Source organism: Amia ocellicauda, chromosome 15 (genome assembly GCF_036373705.1).
Source record: "Amia ocellicauda isolate fAmiCal2 chromosome 15, fAmiCal2.hap1, whole genome shotgun sequence".
Taxonomy (NCBI): domain Eukaryota; kingdom Metazoa; phylum Chordata; class Actinopteri; order Amiiformes; family Amiidae; genus Amia; species Amia ocellicauda.
In genome coordinates this window covers 25,608,237-25,626,075 of record NC_089864.1, presented here as the reverse complement: position 1 = coordinate 25,626,075, position 17,839 = coordinate 25,608,237, and the positions used below count along the sequence as shown (strand labels likewise).

General features: G+C 39.4%; 1 protein-coding gene across 1 annotated transcript; it reads right to left on the bottom strand.

The window, feature by feature from the left end:
* Positions 1–1,438: 1,438 nt before the first annotated feature.
* On the bottom strand, positions 1,439–13,229 carry ndufa9a (NADH:ubiquinone oxidoreductase subunit A9a). Its single transcript, XM_066724467.1, has 11 exons — positions 13,115–13,229; positions 11,985–12,155; positions 10,180–10,277; positions 8,608–8,699; positions 7,823–7,964; positions 7,234–7,336; positions 3,066–3,136; positions 2,884–2,960; positions 2,504–2,599; positions 2,102–2,168; positions 1,439–1,713 (listed from the first exon to the last, which is right to left on the bottom strand). The coding sequence occupies exons 1-11, from the start codon at positions 13,167–13,169 to the stop codon at positions 1,543–1,545; spliced, it is 1,143 nt and encodes a 380-aa protein (XP_066580564.1). The 5' UTR covers positions 13,170–13,229; the 3' UTR covers positions 1,439–1,542.
* Positions 13,230–17,839: the final 4,610 nt, after the last annotated feature.

Below are 17,839 nucleotides of genomic sequence, written 5' to 3'. Positions count from 1 at the left end.
GAGGAGGTGGGGAGAGGCAGACAGATGAGGTTGGAGGGATTAGGGAAACAATGGCGTGCAGGTGCACGCCGAGAGGAAGGAGAGAGCAGGACAGGAATTGGAGAGATCATCATGGTTGCCTATGGTTGCCTGTTGTTGCTGTGCAGCGTCTCCTCGCAGTCCTCTCCTCGCTGGAGTCCCTGCAGCTCAAGTCCCTGCCCTTTGTAATTGGGGCACTTCAGAAGGGGGGCACTGAGGCTGCTGGCGCTGACTGCTGGCACAGAGGGGTGGGGGGCTGTTAAATACGTCACATGTAACTAATGAGGACAGTGCACACCTGTGTTGCATTGAATGACACAAGGCTGGTCAGGATGGCCCTTCCTCCCACGCAGGACTGCTAATAGCACAATTACTAGCCACTTAATATCTGATTACAGACAAAGACAGTGCCAGATACACGCAGTTACACTGAACAATAGCTCGTAGTAATGTTAAACAAATGCTAAATAATCACAGCCTACACAGTGTAACGCTTCTGACTGCAGACAGGGCGTGTCGAGTGCGCTAGGTTACTGGCTAAATTCACTAACTAACAAACAGTCGCTGCTTTTCCGACAATACAGGTGCAAGATATACAATTCGTAGCTAAACAACAAACCACGTAAACAGTCTATGTAACTTAACTAAACGAGGAAACGCGAGAGAAAGCGATACTTAGCTGCGGCGACTTGAGCGACTTCTCAGCTGGCTTGTCCGAGAGTCCAGTGGCAACGACACAAACACACCGGCTAATTTAAACTGTACTAGACAATAAACTCACAAGGCTGGTCAGGATGGCCCTCCCTCCCACGCAGGACTGCTAATCTAGATCTAGAGCTAGTTCAGCGAGGCCCCCTAATAGGTACGCCTCAGGGCAGGCTCCCTTACCAGCTCGCTGCCTCCCCCCGTGTGACCGTTTGGTTATACAGTAACCCCCACCTCCCTTGGGCAGTGCTTCCAACTTCAAAAGATAACAATACCTTAAGTTGGGGATGCAACCCCAGTTATCAGAGAAAAGAAGCACTGACCAGGGTTGCAAAGTGACATTCATGTTTCTGGCAAATTGGAAGTTCCTGTGGGCATGTCACGTTATATATCACTCCTTGTAAAATGTGTAGAACCCAATGCCCAAAAATTGTTATTTGCAAGAACATAACTTTTAGAGAATAAAAAGGAATACTAGTTTTATATATAAAATATCTAATTGTGGTGAAAAGGGTTTAAACTTTATGAAGTGTACATTTTTTTTTATTGGCAATTGTATATTGCCCTGGTTAAAAAATAAAAAATAAATGTCAAGGTAAATTTATGATGGAATGTAGTCTTCCTAGCAGTAAACCACATAGTGGTTAAAAATAGTCAATTTGTCAAAGTACTTGCCAAAGGACAAATGTAAATATGTGTAAAGACCTGAATGAAATTGAGTTTTTTAAAGAGTTTTATTCATTAGTTTAAGTTGTGTATCATTTTGATTTTATGTACAGAAGATGCAAAACAAAGTCAAGAACTTGTTCACATTGACGTTCAGAAGTTGACGGTCTTCGCTGGCTTGGCCTCTCCCAGCTCAGCCTCCAGCCAGCGGTAGCGGCGGTGACGTCGCAGGACTTCGATAGCCTTCTGCTCCACCGAAGATGGCACAATCCCCAGGTCTTCTAAGCCAGGCAGAGCAGGGAACTTCAGATCTGTGGTGTGAAACTGGAAGAAACAAGATGGATATATAAAATTACCTAGGACTGTTTGTGAATACAGCTTGAAAAAGCTACATGAGAGGATGAAAACAGGGAACCAGAATTATGAACAAGAACAATCTCAGCAGTTTCTCCTTCCTTTTGGATTTCTTGAAGAAAAGGTGGATTTGATGGCATTGCCAGTATTAATGTCAGACGTGTACTGCAAAGTGTGACCAAAGAAAGCAAATGATCACTTCATTTCAGGAGGCCAGCTTTTGAAATTGAGCTGTTAATGTTTAGACTGGGCTATGAACTTCCACCACCGATTTAATTGATACCAGGAGATGCTACAAGAGCGGTGATTCGAGTGGAGGTGAAGTGATTAAGAATGCAATCCAATTCAAGGTTCATACCCGGTCTACTTTGTCCCGCGTCGTCCACGGCTCGAAAGGATTGATCTCGAAGAACTTTGCAGCCAAACTAAAGATGTAAAATGAAAAGTTACGCTTCTGACATATAAACACTGAAAAACAATGAAATCTGAGTTCTCTTTAAAGACACATGCCCTGTTTCTGCAGGACATAAGGATGAATGATGATGGGGACCTGAGTGGGAAAGAGCAATATATTCAAGCAATTTCCACAGACTTCAGGTTCTTATGAATGTTAGTCAGACTAGAGTATCTAATGCTATTTATTAATGGCAGGGCACACTATGAAAGCAGGTTACCTGGTTAATACATCTAAGGTTAACAATACCAATAGAGAACTGCCTTTTCCAATTTGTATACATTATGTATTCCATTGTATACTTACTGATAGAAAGGACGTGGAATTGGATAAGGAACAAATGGCCTGTGAGCAACAGCATACAGGTACTCCACCAAGTCATGCAGAAGGTATCGGCTGGGACTGCAGGACAAAACAACATTCGTGAAACTGACTGGTAATTTCAGATGAGAGAAATCTAAAGGAACCAAGAAGTGGCAACTCACTATTGCAAGTTCCTTTACAAATCACAGTTATACAAAGTCTCTTCAGTATAAATAAACATTTTGCTTGTAAAAAAAAAAAAAAGTGGGGATTTAACATTAAAACAGGTGGAGCTGCATCAAGAACTGTTCATCAAGTAATGTGCATAGACGTTAGCGGCAGGCTCAAACATTTGTGAAACATTGTTCCTTTACAAACCTCACCCTGCAAGAGCAAAGGTTTTTCCGCTGGAGTCAGGGTCTTTAATCGCATTAACAATGGCCTTGGCTACATCCACTACCTGAACAACAAACAAAAAGAAACTGTTAGTGCCTAAAAAGCCACATTTACAGACAAAATAATGTAAGACTAAAGGAAGTCAAAATAAATTTAATAAAATGCATACATAGACAGGCTGCTTCACAGTCTTCTTTCCCATGGCAATCAGTGGTACTGCACTTCCAAACCAGCGCATATCTATACAAAGAGAGATCAACATTTTAGCAATCTGAACTCAAAGCAAAGACTTTTGATGCAAATATATATCGGAAACGGAAGGCAAAACGCATTGCTTTGGGTTAAACTGAAGTTGCTTTAAAATTAGTTAAAATGTGAGATTTGTAGCAGGATGTTGAAACTAAAAGTTAAGAGGAGCTTTTGATTACTTTTATTTTAACATTTTAGACTTATTGTAAACGCAGTATTTTTGGTTCAGAATCTCAGCCTAATAAGCTTATTTTCACCAGGGCCCAGTTCCTCATACCTGGTTCAACTAATCAGGCTAATCAGACATTATCCAAAGTCAATGAATCAGATAATTTAAGTCGGGCTATCTCCGTTCCTCGATGCCAAATAGAGGCTGATCTTGCCTCGTTACCTAGATCCAGCCTTAAGAAATCCGGGTGTGTGCGTGTGCTCATGCCGTCTCACAAGGGAGGATTGCTGAGAACAGAAACACTGATCGGCACCGGCGATGACGTCAAAACAGAGAGCAACTTGCGTCAGCCTGACTGAGCAATGGAAAGTTTTGAGGAATATAAAGACATTTTCACAGCAACACTGCTGCTAAGTCCAGAGAGGAAGCATGCCCATGTATTTACCCAATTATAATAATTCCAATTTCAATCTGCATGCTTGTAGTAACTGAATGTAACATGGACAGTTTGCTGCATCAGAAGCATTAGCTCTCTACTGTTTTGTCATTTTGCCATTGTTCTTTTTTTAAATATATAATACTTGAGTATTATGTTGTACTAATTAATCTGTCTGATATAAATGGTTTCTTCACCTATGTAGCCAAATTAACAGGAAATTATCCCATTATATTGACCTATGATATGAACACTATTAGATAATTTCATAAAACAAATATTTAAGATTATTTCCTACACATTCCTCAAATCACAGAATGTAGTTTCTGAATATTATGGAGTCGTGGACAGAGCCTGGCCACTTGGCTTCAATAATTGAAATGATGCAGGTGGATTCACAGATCATATAGGAATAACTGAGGTCAAGTCGTGGATGATGTACAGTATTATCCAAAATCTGATACCCCACCGTCTAGCACTGGCATTGTATAATTGTCGTTAAAATTGTCATCAACGTCATAAGCAACTGTACATTAATGTTGTGAAATGATTTCCTGTTCACAAACTCGTTTGGCACTGAGGTGCATTGATGTGGATCTGATTGTACAGCACCAATGACTTTGTGGATCTGCATAATAATGTAATCTATAATACAATAACAATAAGATTACATATTCATAAAAATTGCATATAACCTACAGTGAGGGAAAAAAGTATTTGATCCCCTGCTGATTTTGTACGTTTGCCCACTGACAAAGAAATGATCAGTCTATAATTTTAATGGTAGGTGTATTTTAACAGTGAGAGACAGAATAACAGCAAAAACATCCAGAAAAACACATTTCAAAAAAGTTATAAATTGATTTGCATGTTAATGAGGGAAATAAGTATTTGATCCCCTATCAATCAGCAAGATTTCTGGCTCCCAGGTGTCTTTTATACAGGTAACAAGCTGAGATTAGGAGCACTCTCTTAAAGGGAGTGCTCCTAATCTCAGTTCGTTACCTGTATAAAAGACACCTGTCCACAGAAGCAATCAATCAATCAGATTCCAAACTCTCCACCAGGGCCAAGACCAAAGAGCTGTCCAAGGATGTCAGGGACAAGATTGTAGACCTACACAAGGCTGGAATGGGCTACAAGACCATCGCCAAGCATCTTGGTGAGAAGGTGACAACAGTTGGTGCAATTATTTGCAAATGGAAGAAACACAAAATAACTGTCAGTCTCCCTTGGTCTGGGGTTCCATGCAAGATCTCACCTCGTGGAGTTTCAATGATCATGAGAACGGTGAGGAATCAGCCCAGAACTACACAGGAGGATCTTGTTAATGATCTCAAGGCAGCTGGGACCATAGTCACCAAGAAAACAACTGGTAACACACTACGCTGTGAAGGACTGAAATCCTGCTGCGCCCGCAAGGTCCCCCTGTTCAAGAAAGCACATGTACAGGCCCGTCTGAAGTTTGCCAATGAACATCTGAATGATTCAGAGGAGAACTGGGTGAAATTGTTGTGGTCAGATGAGACCAAAATCGAGCTCTTTGGCATCAACTCAACTCGCCGTGTTTGGAGGAGGAGGAATGACCCCAAGAACACCATCCCCACCGTCAAACATGGAGGTGGAAACATTATGCTTTGAGGGTGTTTTTCTGCTAAGGGGACAGGACAACTGCACCGCATCAAAGGGACGATGGACGGGGCCATGTACCGTCAAATCTTGGGTGAGAACCTCCTTCCCTCAGCCAGGGCATTGAAAATGGGTCGTGGATGGTATTCCAGCATGACAAGAACCCAAAACACACAGCCAAGGCAACAAAGGAGTGGCTCAAGAAGAAGCACATTAAGGTCCTGGAGTGGCCTAGCCAGTCTCCAGACCTTAATCCCATAGAAAATGTGTGGAGGGAGCTGAAGGTTCGAGTTGCCAAACGTCAGCCTCGAAACCTTAATGATTTGGAGAGGATCTGCAAAGAGGAGTGGGACAAAATCCCTCCCGAGATGTGTGCAAACCTGGTGGCCAGCTACAAGAAACGTCTAACCTCTGTGATTGCCAACAAGGGTTTTGCCACCAAGTACTAAGTCGAAAGGGTCAAATACTTATTTCCCTCATTAACATGCAAATCAATTTATAACTTTTTTGAAATGTGTTTTTCTGAATTTTTTTGCTGTTATTCTGTCTCTCACTGTTAAAATACACCTACCATTAAAATTATAGACTGATCATTTCTTTGTCAGTGGGCAAACGTACAAAATCAGCAGGGGATCAAATACTTTTTCACCCCACTGTAGCAGTAGCTTTGACGATATTTTGAACCGAGTACATGAATGCGCCACTAGCAAAAAAGCACAGCCCTGCATATACAGTCTGTTACCGTCCAAGCACGGCTGCGCCCGGTGGCTTGGTAATGTACAGCTCAGGTATAATTTACCTAATAAAGCTACCTAATAAATCTACCTTGCCGACTGAATCTATAGCGCTCAAATAGGAAAACGTGAATTATCCAAATTATCTTTTTGTACTTGTTCCCTACGAAAAGCTGATCTAACTAAAATTGCTATTTGATTGCTCTAAGTAAGGGTGTTGCCATTTCAGAGGGGTGTGTCAAGGGCTTTCATTGGGTAGAAAAGTTTTTCTGCACAGATTCAGTTAACTTAGCCTGTGCTGGAGCAGGTTTACAATTAAGGATGTGTTGCTGTAGTAACTTACTCAGTGGGACTTTAAGCTTGCTTTGAGGAACGGAAAAAGCCAGACTTCTGTCAAGTTAGCCTCAAAGTTATCTGGCTAACTTGGTTAGCCAGCTACGAGGAATGGGGCCCAGGTCCCTAGAGATTTGAGTTATCCAGAATCCACAGAATAAGCCTTACATTTACACATGCACAGATAAGGTCACAGCATCATTTACTGTTGTTATCCCACAACCTCAATCTTAAGCTCTTCACTTAAACTAAGTACATTTTAAAAGCACTGTTTTTCTAGCACGACCTTAATCTTTACACTGTATAATGTACATTTCACCCATTTAATTGTTACATATTCTTATTGATTCAATGTGATGTTTACTTTCGAGTAAAAGAACAATTAAAAGGGCAAATTGCTCTTGTATATGTCTCAAGTGTGCAAATCCATCAGCTTAGGCTAGCAGGGCTTTTTGAAACATCTGGTTCTCTATTTTTAAACAAACCATGAACCGTGCCTCTAGATTTTGTTGATTTTAAGATATTTCAACTTCAGATATTTCAGCTCGGGTTGTCGGCGAACTGAGAATAATTATTTTGATTGTAAAACCTGAATCAATTGGTATTATGTACTGGTTTGATATTGAGAGCATAATCTGGAATTCCAGGAAAGTACCACATTGTTCGAGGATTACTTGTTCTTAATTAAAAACATAGAGGAAGGAAAAGAGGAAACTGCTGCTGATTCAGTAATCACAACATGAGAAATGTTAGTAACCTTAACTGCCGCTTAACATGTTTCACTTACTTGCAAAATGGTTGAAAAAACGGTCTTCTCTTCCGAACATTTCAGACGGCTTCATTATTATTGCATCGGGAAATTCTTCTCTCACTGCAGCCTCTCCAACAGCCTGTTCAGATCATATAATAAAAACTCACATATACATATATACACACACACTCATACATGGATCTGAGCCACAGATTGTACACTGTATGCTATATAAGCACAAGCACTCTGCAATATAAACATCAAACTTTTTGAAATGCTTAAAGTGAAAAAGTGTTGTCTTCCACTGGCTAAACAATTCCTTTCCACATTCTGCAGATAGAGATGTATAGGTACTTCAAATAGAGGGAAAGAACACAGCTGAAACACTACTTCAGATTGATTTATTTGGATGTGAATAAAAATGTATAAAAAAATATATATATATTCTTAGAACAAAGGATATCAAAAACAAAGGGGTGTTGTATACATGTATTTCAAGGTCTTCTAATCAACAAGAATATTCAAAGCCTTTTCAAACTGATTTCAGTATGCCCAGAAATCATCACACCACTGAGCTTTAGCTTCTGAATGTCATTGTTACATTAAATTCAGACAGACCACACACCTTGGTCCTCAGGTATTTAGAGGGGCTACGAATGTCAGCATTGAGGTGGGACATGTGGATAAATTTTTGGATGCCAGCCTCTCTTGCAGCTTTGGCAATCTCCTTTGGGATGGTAACGTGAACGTCCTCGAACCGGAAGTTCCTTTTGCGAGAGAGAGAGAAAGAAATTAATGCAGGAAAATTAAAAGGATACTTAGTTGAAAATATATTTTTAAAATTTTAAAACTGTAGAAGTTATGTTTTACTGCAGATTTTTTTTGTTATTTTTACTGGTCATATGGTAATTTTTACTGTAGTTGGTATTGGATAAAAACAATTTAATGTAGTGTTCTGGATTACAGGCATGCAGAGACCACAGGTTTAAATTTAGTGCTTTCCATACTGGGAAATATTTTCTAAGACTAAAAACACAGAAACTAAGTACTAGTGTAGGAATATGTCTGTAGTAGTAGTAGTATGTCACAGTCCTGGCAATAACTAGCCAGGTTCCTCTTTCATTTTTATTGAGATTTGGTGAACAACTCAGTTAACTGACTGGGTTTGGCTTTTTTTTTTTTTTCCCTAACGGATGACAGCAACACCAGAAATTCAATTTTAATGAAGAACTCCAAACCAAACAGCACAGCAACATAACCAAAGGTAACATGAAAATGACACCCCCTTTCTTTAGGCTGCTGCAGCTCTGGCCTCTCTGTAATGGCTCTACCCTAATCTGAGCTAATTTAAATAAATACATACATACATGCATACATACATAAATAAAGGGCTCCGTCACACACATTTACCTCGTTTCCCATTCTCTTCCGACAAGGTTGATGACCACATTGGAGTGAGCCAGTGCACGTCTGGTGGATTCCTTATCTCGAGGATCCCACTCCTGTAGAAGAAAGCAATGATACCAGAACCTCTTCAATACATTTTCTTTTTTTTATTAAAGAGTATTTGGGAATTGTGATTTACTGGTTAATTACAGTTCATTCTGAAACCGAGATGTATATAAATGATGGAATTAGAAGCAGAACTGGAATGAACATCCTGAATTCAATGGAATGCATCAATTCCATTTCACTCCACTCCTAGTGATTTGATTGACACTAGCCTAGACTTTCTAATACTGACAAAGTAGAAACATGTCTACATACAGGACACACCAGATTACTGTCTGCACAATCAAGGGAAGTGTAACATGTATTTTCTTCCCCTAACTCTGAACTCCAAATTTTTGGCCATGGACTTTCTGACTCTAGCTGCAGTGTTGTCTTTTCACTATCTACCTCAGTTGTGGTTGATGTGGAACTGTGCAGTCATCGATTTTTTTTTTTTTTTTGGTACTGCCGTTTTAATTTGGGTTAATGCGTTTCCAAAATATTGCAGCAGAGATTCCTGGCTCATTTCCCATTCGTTGACATTCTGGAACTGCAAGTTATTTGTATGTATTTATTTTAGTGTAATTATCACCTCAAATAAACTACTGCATGTCAAACTACGAATAAGCGGCCCTACAATCCTATATTCTGATGCAATGAACAGTTGTCGGATCCTCTTGTGGATTTCGTGCATCTCGTCTCCACTTTTTACACATTCAGCTCTTTACCCACGCCCATCCATAGAGAGTCTTGCGCCCCCTCCAGTTTGGGAACCACTGCATTAAATGAATGTGAGCTGTTATTTAACTACACCTTTGTATAATTTAATGGAAATGTAATCGAGGTAGAACTGGAATTACTAAATTGAGTTGAGCCTGCAGTGGAAGTTGACTGTTTTCTTTTTACTTTATTCAAATGAGCTTGAAGGTCATACTGAAAAGTACTGGGTTTGATATCTCTTTGAGTACATGGTCAACCTTGATCTGTCCGAGCTGAATGTTCAGCTTGTTTTAACTCCCTAAATTGCAAGCTTTGGTTAAATTGAAAACAACCCTATATATGGTTAAAATAATTGCAGTACTCTCTCATGTCACAAATTAATCTTTCTAAGGAATTACTTCTCTAACGCACTGTAACTAGAGATCCATGCTACATTCAAACTTTCTCTAGGAGTGCTGGTTCAGAACGCAAATCGGACACTACAGAAAAGTCTCTGAACTAGGATGTGTGCTTTGTCATTTAAAATAATTGTACTTCTGTAATGCTTAACTAGTATTTCGTATTACTGCACTTCTGTAATGCTTGTGTAAAGTAAGTCACCCTGGATAAGGGCATCTGCCAAGAAATACATTTTAACTGACATTGTTTTTGTAAGCACTTGAACAATCCAACACCCTGGAAGACGCTAGAAAATCATCACTCTAGTAACATCCAGGCAGGACAGCTGTAAATAACAAATACATTCAGTTGCAATTGAATCAATTTTCTTACCAAAAAAATGATTTGTCCAAGATCTCCCATAGGTTTCAGGTACATGAGATCATACTGGTCACAGCGATGGGGGATTATGACCTGAGAACCAATGCGACCTATAAATGGTGACACAGGAAAAACACAGTAAACTACACCTGATGCTAAGTTAATGCCTTAGGTTTCAAACAAAGATCAGCATAATGTTTGGTCTTGCCAAAACTGCTAAAAGCAGTGCATTAAACCATGCACATGTAAAACAACAGTTTAAAATTGTCCACTCTCTGGGATAAACCAGCACATTAGAGAGGAATTCTACAAATATATAGGTCTATTAAAGTTTCTATAAAAAACAGTCAGTTTCAGACTTTGGAGAAGAAAATCCCAAACAGTCCTGTTCAAAATGCTGTATTCTGAAAATACCTTTATGAAGTGATTTTCATCTTTGTGCTGGATTATACTGGAAAGGTGAGATCTCCTCCAATTAGTTTGTTCTTTTGACTCCATCAGTGTTAATTGTGTCAACGCAAACTATGATGAAAAATATTCATCAACGACCTATTTTCAGTGACAATAACGGAAGGACATACTATGAGAAAAACTAAAAAGAAATGCCTTCTAATTTTAGTTAACTAAAATTTGACTCATCAAAAATTCAACACAAGACTAATGGACATAAATGACAGTACTTTTCGGCATGTTTACATGCAGTGCAACACACAGACTCAGTCATCGCATTCGTGAAGCTCAGCTTATCGCAGTTCTGCTCAGATTTGCACTGTTCCACCAATGGAATCGGTGGGATTCTGCAGCTCTGCACAGAACCGCCAAAATCTGTGCAACAAAATGCAACCTGATTATACCCAAGCGTGTGATTCGCTTAACGTTGAATGGACTTGATGTGGTTTACTGTATCGGGCTTAACGTGAAGTTGATACAGATTGCGTGATTAAATTAAACGCCTGTTGTTTTGTATATAGGACTGGTAAGTGCAGGTACTGTGTGGCTACAGTAGGGCTTAACAAGATGCTATGCTTTTATTATCACTTTAAACCTCCATTTTGTTGTATCAGCGGGGGAAGTCTTGAAATGAAATGTTTGACATTTTAATATTGTCAGCGAATGTGCTTATTAGAATTTAAAAATACAAATGGGACGATTGCATTTTGACCTAAATAATGTGTGCATACATAGAAAATGAAAATGCAATTGTGGGATTCCATTTGAGTAAAGTCCACTATATGCTTCCACACTGTTCTTGTAACTCTATTCTTATTACAAAAAAAAAAAAAAAAAATCAAGAGACTTCAAACTTCAGTAATTTGAATTACAGTAATTTGTGACCATGAAGTTCACAATAGCTGTTTATGACTTGATTTCAAATACATTTCAAATTAAGTCAATAAATGTTTATGTTTTGCATCCATCCAATAATTGATGTAAAAATCTGGCATCAGACATAATACATAATGGTGATCATGAACAAAAAAAAACAAAAAAAAAAAGACTAAAATGCAACTAAAACTAGACAGTTTTAATGACAGGTGTTGTCACTGACTGACTAAAACTAATGAAAGATTAAATGACTAATAAGCATTTTATTAAAATTAAGATAACTTAATTCTTCTTGGATAACTCACAGATGTACAGAACAAGCCAGTGAGAGAGAGTGGGAGGAAGAAAAAAAACATTTTCAAATAAGCAATTACTTCAGAAGTTAAAGCTCTATGGAGGTACTGTCTGGCGCACAGTGCCATTTACATCTGTATCCAGAGCAGATTGCGGATCTGTCCTACTCACTACAGACAGGCTACATCCACCCTTACCTAGGCGATTGACCACATATCTGCCAAGAAAGCCTGTCGCTCCAAAAACTGTAGCTGCTATTCCACTGAAGGAGGACCGTCCCCCTTTGCCTCGAGGGATCAGCGCATAGTGGACCTTCCTCTGCTGAATCACAATGGGGACAGCTGATAAAACAGCTGGAGAACCAGCACCTGCAGAAAAAGAAAGGAAACAAAAAAAAAAAAAGTCAATTTCAGTCAATTGCAACTAAATGATTCCAAAATTGTGTCCAGTTGTTATAGAGGAACTGAGAGTCAAAACACATACATGACTGGGTAGTTTGTTCCAAATCCACCACAGCTTATCAGTAGTAGTAAATTATAAACATCACTTTTTAATATTACATTTTTGAACTGTTTACTATATTCATGTTGTACAGGTTGCCACTATTTAAGACTAAATTGAGCATATATATATAGCATATCCAACGGTTCAACAACAACAAACGACTTACACACAGCATCTAAACACCTACAAACATGCATGATTGCGGTCATACAAGACCAAGGCGGCCATGGCATTGCAGCACAATCTATATTTGTTAGTTTTTGTTTCATGCATTATGTTTAAGTTATGAATGGGATCTATGACTTGATGTTCATTTCAGCCGTATGGTATTGGACACTGCTTGCCCAGAGGCGGAATATAGAAGTGAATGCAAGGTCAGTTTTGTAGCAGTTATTCACACCGGATTAAACTATATTATACATGTTTTTCATGAATACTAGAATCTGCCTTTGGGTGACAACAAATACCATGTGAATGTTGGGTGATTTTATGCAATCTGAAATACACTTCATCTAAATCATGCCAATTCCGTTAAATGCATCGCTTAGACAACATCAGTTTTCAAACGTGTAAAGAAAACAATCAAACCTTCAATTATATATTTTATGATGTATTTCCATTATTATGACGAACAAATGAATGCTGTTTATCTTAAGGTCACAACAAACAAGGGGGTCATTTGTCAGGCTGCATTGCTGGCCTCTGTATTAGTAGTAGATGGCTTGCAAATCCCGAGATACATCTATCTCTTTAAGTTTTGAATTTCTGCATCATAATCACTATTAATCTGATTTGGACAACGGGAAAATTGGAAAATACTTACAGGAAAACCGAGAAAGGACACCCACAGGACGACAGCGGAGGGCCAAAGCCGCCATCTTTCTACCGTCTGTGCAGAAATCCTGTACGAACTACGGCTGGCAAGAGGAGACAAAAAGGCTCAAGTGTTCAAATTAAGGAAATCGACCGACAAGCTGATTTACATGCGCGGAAGTCGATGCTGTTGCTAATGAAAACCTATTTGTGTGCTTTCAGAAACTTGTGTTTTTATTGAAAATATTGTATTACATAGTGTAAATATGATTAAATACTTAACTTTAATACTAACAACAACAATAATCATAATAATGATGGATACACATATTCTACAATTTCTTAAACTGAACAGAATTTGTAAAAGTAATAGTGGCATTAAAGTACAATAGTGCTACAATGGTTTCAACTATTTCTGGAACTGGGGATAGACACCCAATCTGGTTACCCCCATGCCACAAAGTTTTATTTGTAAGTGCATTGTGAGCATTCCGAGGCTCTCTATTTTAAAAGAATGGCCCCAAAATAATCTCTGGTCTAATTGATAGTAGAAAGGGTCCCCTTTAAACCTACAGTGTTATGTGTTTTGCTGGGGCACGGTTTGTGGAACTGGCAATAGAAACCCAAAGTGGTTTACCCCATGCCACAATTTAGTGTCTTATATTGCAATGTGAGCATTCAATTTGAGGGTTGGTTTGTAATATTTTAAAGAAAGTCCCCCAAACCATTCCTGCTCCCATTGTTAGTAGAAAGGGTCCCCTTCTAAAGTACAGTAGCTTTATGTGGGGGAGCAATTTGGGGGACTGGGTATAGACAGCCAAACTATTGTTCCACAAACACTGCCCCAGCATAACACTACTTTGGTTTAAAGGGGACCGATAATACTATCAATTGGGACAAACTATTTTGGGGCCATTCTTCTAAATGAGAGAAAGCAAGCCTCGGAACACTTACAATGCATGTAAACATACAAAAAATATTATTATTGTTATTATTAGTATTAAAGTTAAGTATTTAATATTATTCACAGTATGTAATACACTATTTTCAATAAAAGTTTCTGAAAGCCCAGAATAAGTCTCTCAGTTTTGGACATCTTTGTAAATCTTTCCACTGTTCTGGCATTCCGGCATTCCTGGTTTTACGCAGTCCCTGATTTTTTTGGGGATACAGTGCCTTGCGAAAGTATTCACCCGCCTTGGCATTTTTCCTGTTTTGTTGCCTGGAATTAAAACAGATTTTTGGGGGTTTGTATAATTTGATTTACACAACATGCCTACCACTTTGAAGATGCAAAATATTTTTTATTGTGAAACAAACAAGAAATAAGACAAAAAAAACTGAAAACTTGAACGTGCATAACTATTCACCCCCCCCAAAGTCAATACTTTGTAGAGCCACCTTTTGCAGCAATTATAGCTGTCTCTTGGGGTACGTCTCTATAAGCTTGGCACATCTAGCCACTGGGATTTTTGTTCATTCTTCAAGGCAAAACTGCTCCAGCTCCTTCAAGTTGTATGGGTTCCGCTGGTGTACAGCAATCTTTAAGTCATACCACAGATTCTCAGTTAAATTTCATGCTTTTAACATTTAAATGTTTCCCCTTAAACCACTCAAGCGTTGCTTTAGCAGTATGCTTAGGGTCATTGTCCTGCTGGAAGGTGAACCTCCGTTCCAGTCTCAAATCTCTGGAAGACTGAAACAGGTTTCCGTCAAGAATTTCCCTGTATTTAGTGCCAGCCATCATGCCTTCAATTCTGACCAGTTTCCCAGTCCCTACCGATGAAAAACAATCCCAAAGCATGATGCTGCCACCACCATGCTTCACTGTGGGGATGGTGTTCTCAGGGTGATGAGAGGTGCTGGGTTTGTGCCAGACATAGCATTTTCATTGATGGCCAAAAAGCTCAATTGTAGTGTCATCTGACCAGAGTACCTTCTTCCATAGGTTTGGGGAGTCTCCCACATGCCTTTTGGCGAACAGCAAATGTGTTTGCTTATTTTTTTCTTGAAGCAATGGCTTTTTTCTGGCCACTCTTCCGAAACGCCCAGCTCTATGTATTGTACAGCTTAAAGTGGTCCTATGGACAGATACTCCAATCTCCGCTGTGGAGCTTTGCAGCTCCTTCAGAGTTATCTTTGGTCTCTTTGTTGCCTCTCTGATTAATGCCCTCCTTGCCTGGTCCCTTAGTTTTGGTGGGCAGCCCTCTCTTGGCAGGTTTGTTGTGGTGCCATATTCTTTCCATATTTTAATAATGGATTTAATGGTGCTCCGTGGGATGTTCAAAGTTTCAGATGTTTTTATAACCCAACCCTGATCTGTACTTCTCCACAACTTTGTCCCTGACCTGTTTGGAGCACTCCTTGGTCTTCATGGTGCTGCTTGCTTGGTGGTGGTGCTGCTTGCTTGGTGGTGGTGGCGGTGCTGCTGCTTGCTTGGTGGTGGTGGTGGTGCTGCTTGCTTGGTGGTGCGTGGTGCTTGCTGCTGCTGCTGCTGCTGCTGCTGCTGCTGCTGCTGCTGCTGCTGCTGCTGCTGCTGCTGCTGCTGCTGCTGCTGCTGCTGCTGCTGCTGCTGCTGCTGCTGCTGCTTGCTTGGTGGTGCCGCTTGCTCGGTGGTGTTGCAGACTCTGGGGCCTTTCAGAACAGGTGTATATATACTGAGATCATGTGACAGATCATGTGACACTTAGATTGCACACAGCTGGACATTATTTAACTAATTATTTGACTTCTGAAGGTAATCGGTTGCACCAGATTTTATTTAGAGTCTTCATAGCAATGGGGTGAATACATATGCATGCACCACTTTTCCATTTTTTAATTGTTTTAGATTTTTTTTAAACTTTATTTTTTTCATTTCACTTCACCAATTTGAACTATTTTGTGTATGTCCATTACATGAAATCCAAATAAAATCCATTTAAATTACTGGTTGTAATGCAACAAAATTGGAAAAATGCCAAGGGGGGTGAATACTTTCACAAGGCACTATATATATCATATATGTATATAATAAATGGAAATAAAATAAACATTTATAACATGGGTTCTTGATATTTAGAGGAATATTGAAGATAAACTTACTTAAACATGAAATCATGTTATTTAATTAGATCTGTTTGTACACACCTTGATTTGTAATTAAAATAAAATTGAAGAGTCAAGGACTAAAATCTAGGGTTAAGAAAACAGTATTTAAAGTTGTAAGTGCTAAAATGCTACAAATTCTTCTTTATTTTTATTTATTTTAATGTTTTCTAAAGTGTGGCTAGTATGAAAATATAAATAAATATATACACACACACAGTGCTGAGTAGGAATACAAGTATTCCCGTTACCTATTCAGATCACAACATTATTCCGTGGCAGACGGCTTTTCTAAAAAACGTGATTTTAAAAAAGTGATTAAGATTAATTGCTTACTGATCTTATATTGGAAAATACACAAGACTTGAGTAAGGAAATGGTGTACTTGTGGTATTTTGCAAGACCTGTATAAATGTAGGCTACCACACACTCCGATTTCATGTGGAATTTGTTATTTTAAAAGACAAGAATCAGACAAATGTAAAAAACAGAACAAATACAATTCAATTTTAATAGGTAGGATTTAACAAATAGGCTATATAAAGAACTCTGTACACCAAACATGTTTATTGTTTGTTTATTTTGGAATAAACATTATCTTCTCATCTTCCCCTTCCCCACAAAGTACGCAAGCAGTCCTGTGTGGGAATGCAGCCTTCCACAGTCACAAACATATTGCCATTAGATACATTACCATAGTGTACAGTGGGGGAAAAAAGTATTTGATCCCCTGCTGATTTTGTATGTTTGCCCACTGACAAAGAAATGATCAGTCTATAATTTTAATGGTAGGTGTATTTTAACAGTGAGAGACAGAATAACAACAAAAAAATCCAGAAAAACGCATTTCAAAAAAGTTATAAATTGATTTGCATGTTAATGAGGGAAATAAGTATTTGACCCCTTCGACTTAGTACTTGGTGGCAAAACCCTTGTTGGCAATCACAGAGGTCAGATGTTTCTTGTAGTTGGCCACCAGGTTTGCACACATCTCAGGAGGGATTTTGTCCCACTCCTCTTTGCAGATCCTCTCCAAGTCATTAAGGTTTCGAGGCTGACGTTTGGCAACTCGAACCTTCAGCTCCCTCCACAGATTTTCTATGTGATTAAGGTCTGGAGACTGGCTAGGCCACTCCAGGACCTTAATGTGCTTCTTCTTGAGCCACTACTTTGTTGCCTTGGCTGTGTGTTTTGGGTTATTGTCATGCTGGAATATCCATCCACGACCCATTTTCAATGCCCTGGCTGAGGGAAGGAGGTTCTCACCCAAGATTTGACGGTACATGGCCCTGTCCATCGTCCCTTTGATGCGGTGCAGTTGTCCTGTCCCCTTAGCAGAAAAACACCCCCAAAGCATAATGTTTCCACCTCCATGTTTGACGGTGGGGATGGTGTTCTTGGGGTCATTCCTCCTCCTCCAAATACGGCGAGTTGAGTTGATGCCAAAGAGCTCGATTTTGATCTCATCTGACCACAACACTTTCACCCAGTTCTTCTCTGAATGATTCAGATGTTCATTGGCAAACTTCAGACGGGCCTGTACATGTGCTTTCTTGAGCAGGGGGACCTGGCGGGCGCTGCAGGATTTCAGTCCTTCACGGCGTAGTGTTACCAATTGTTTTCTTGGTGACTATGGTCCCAGCTGCCT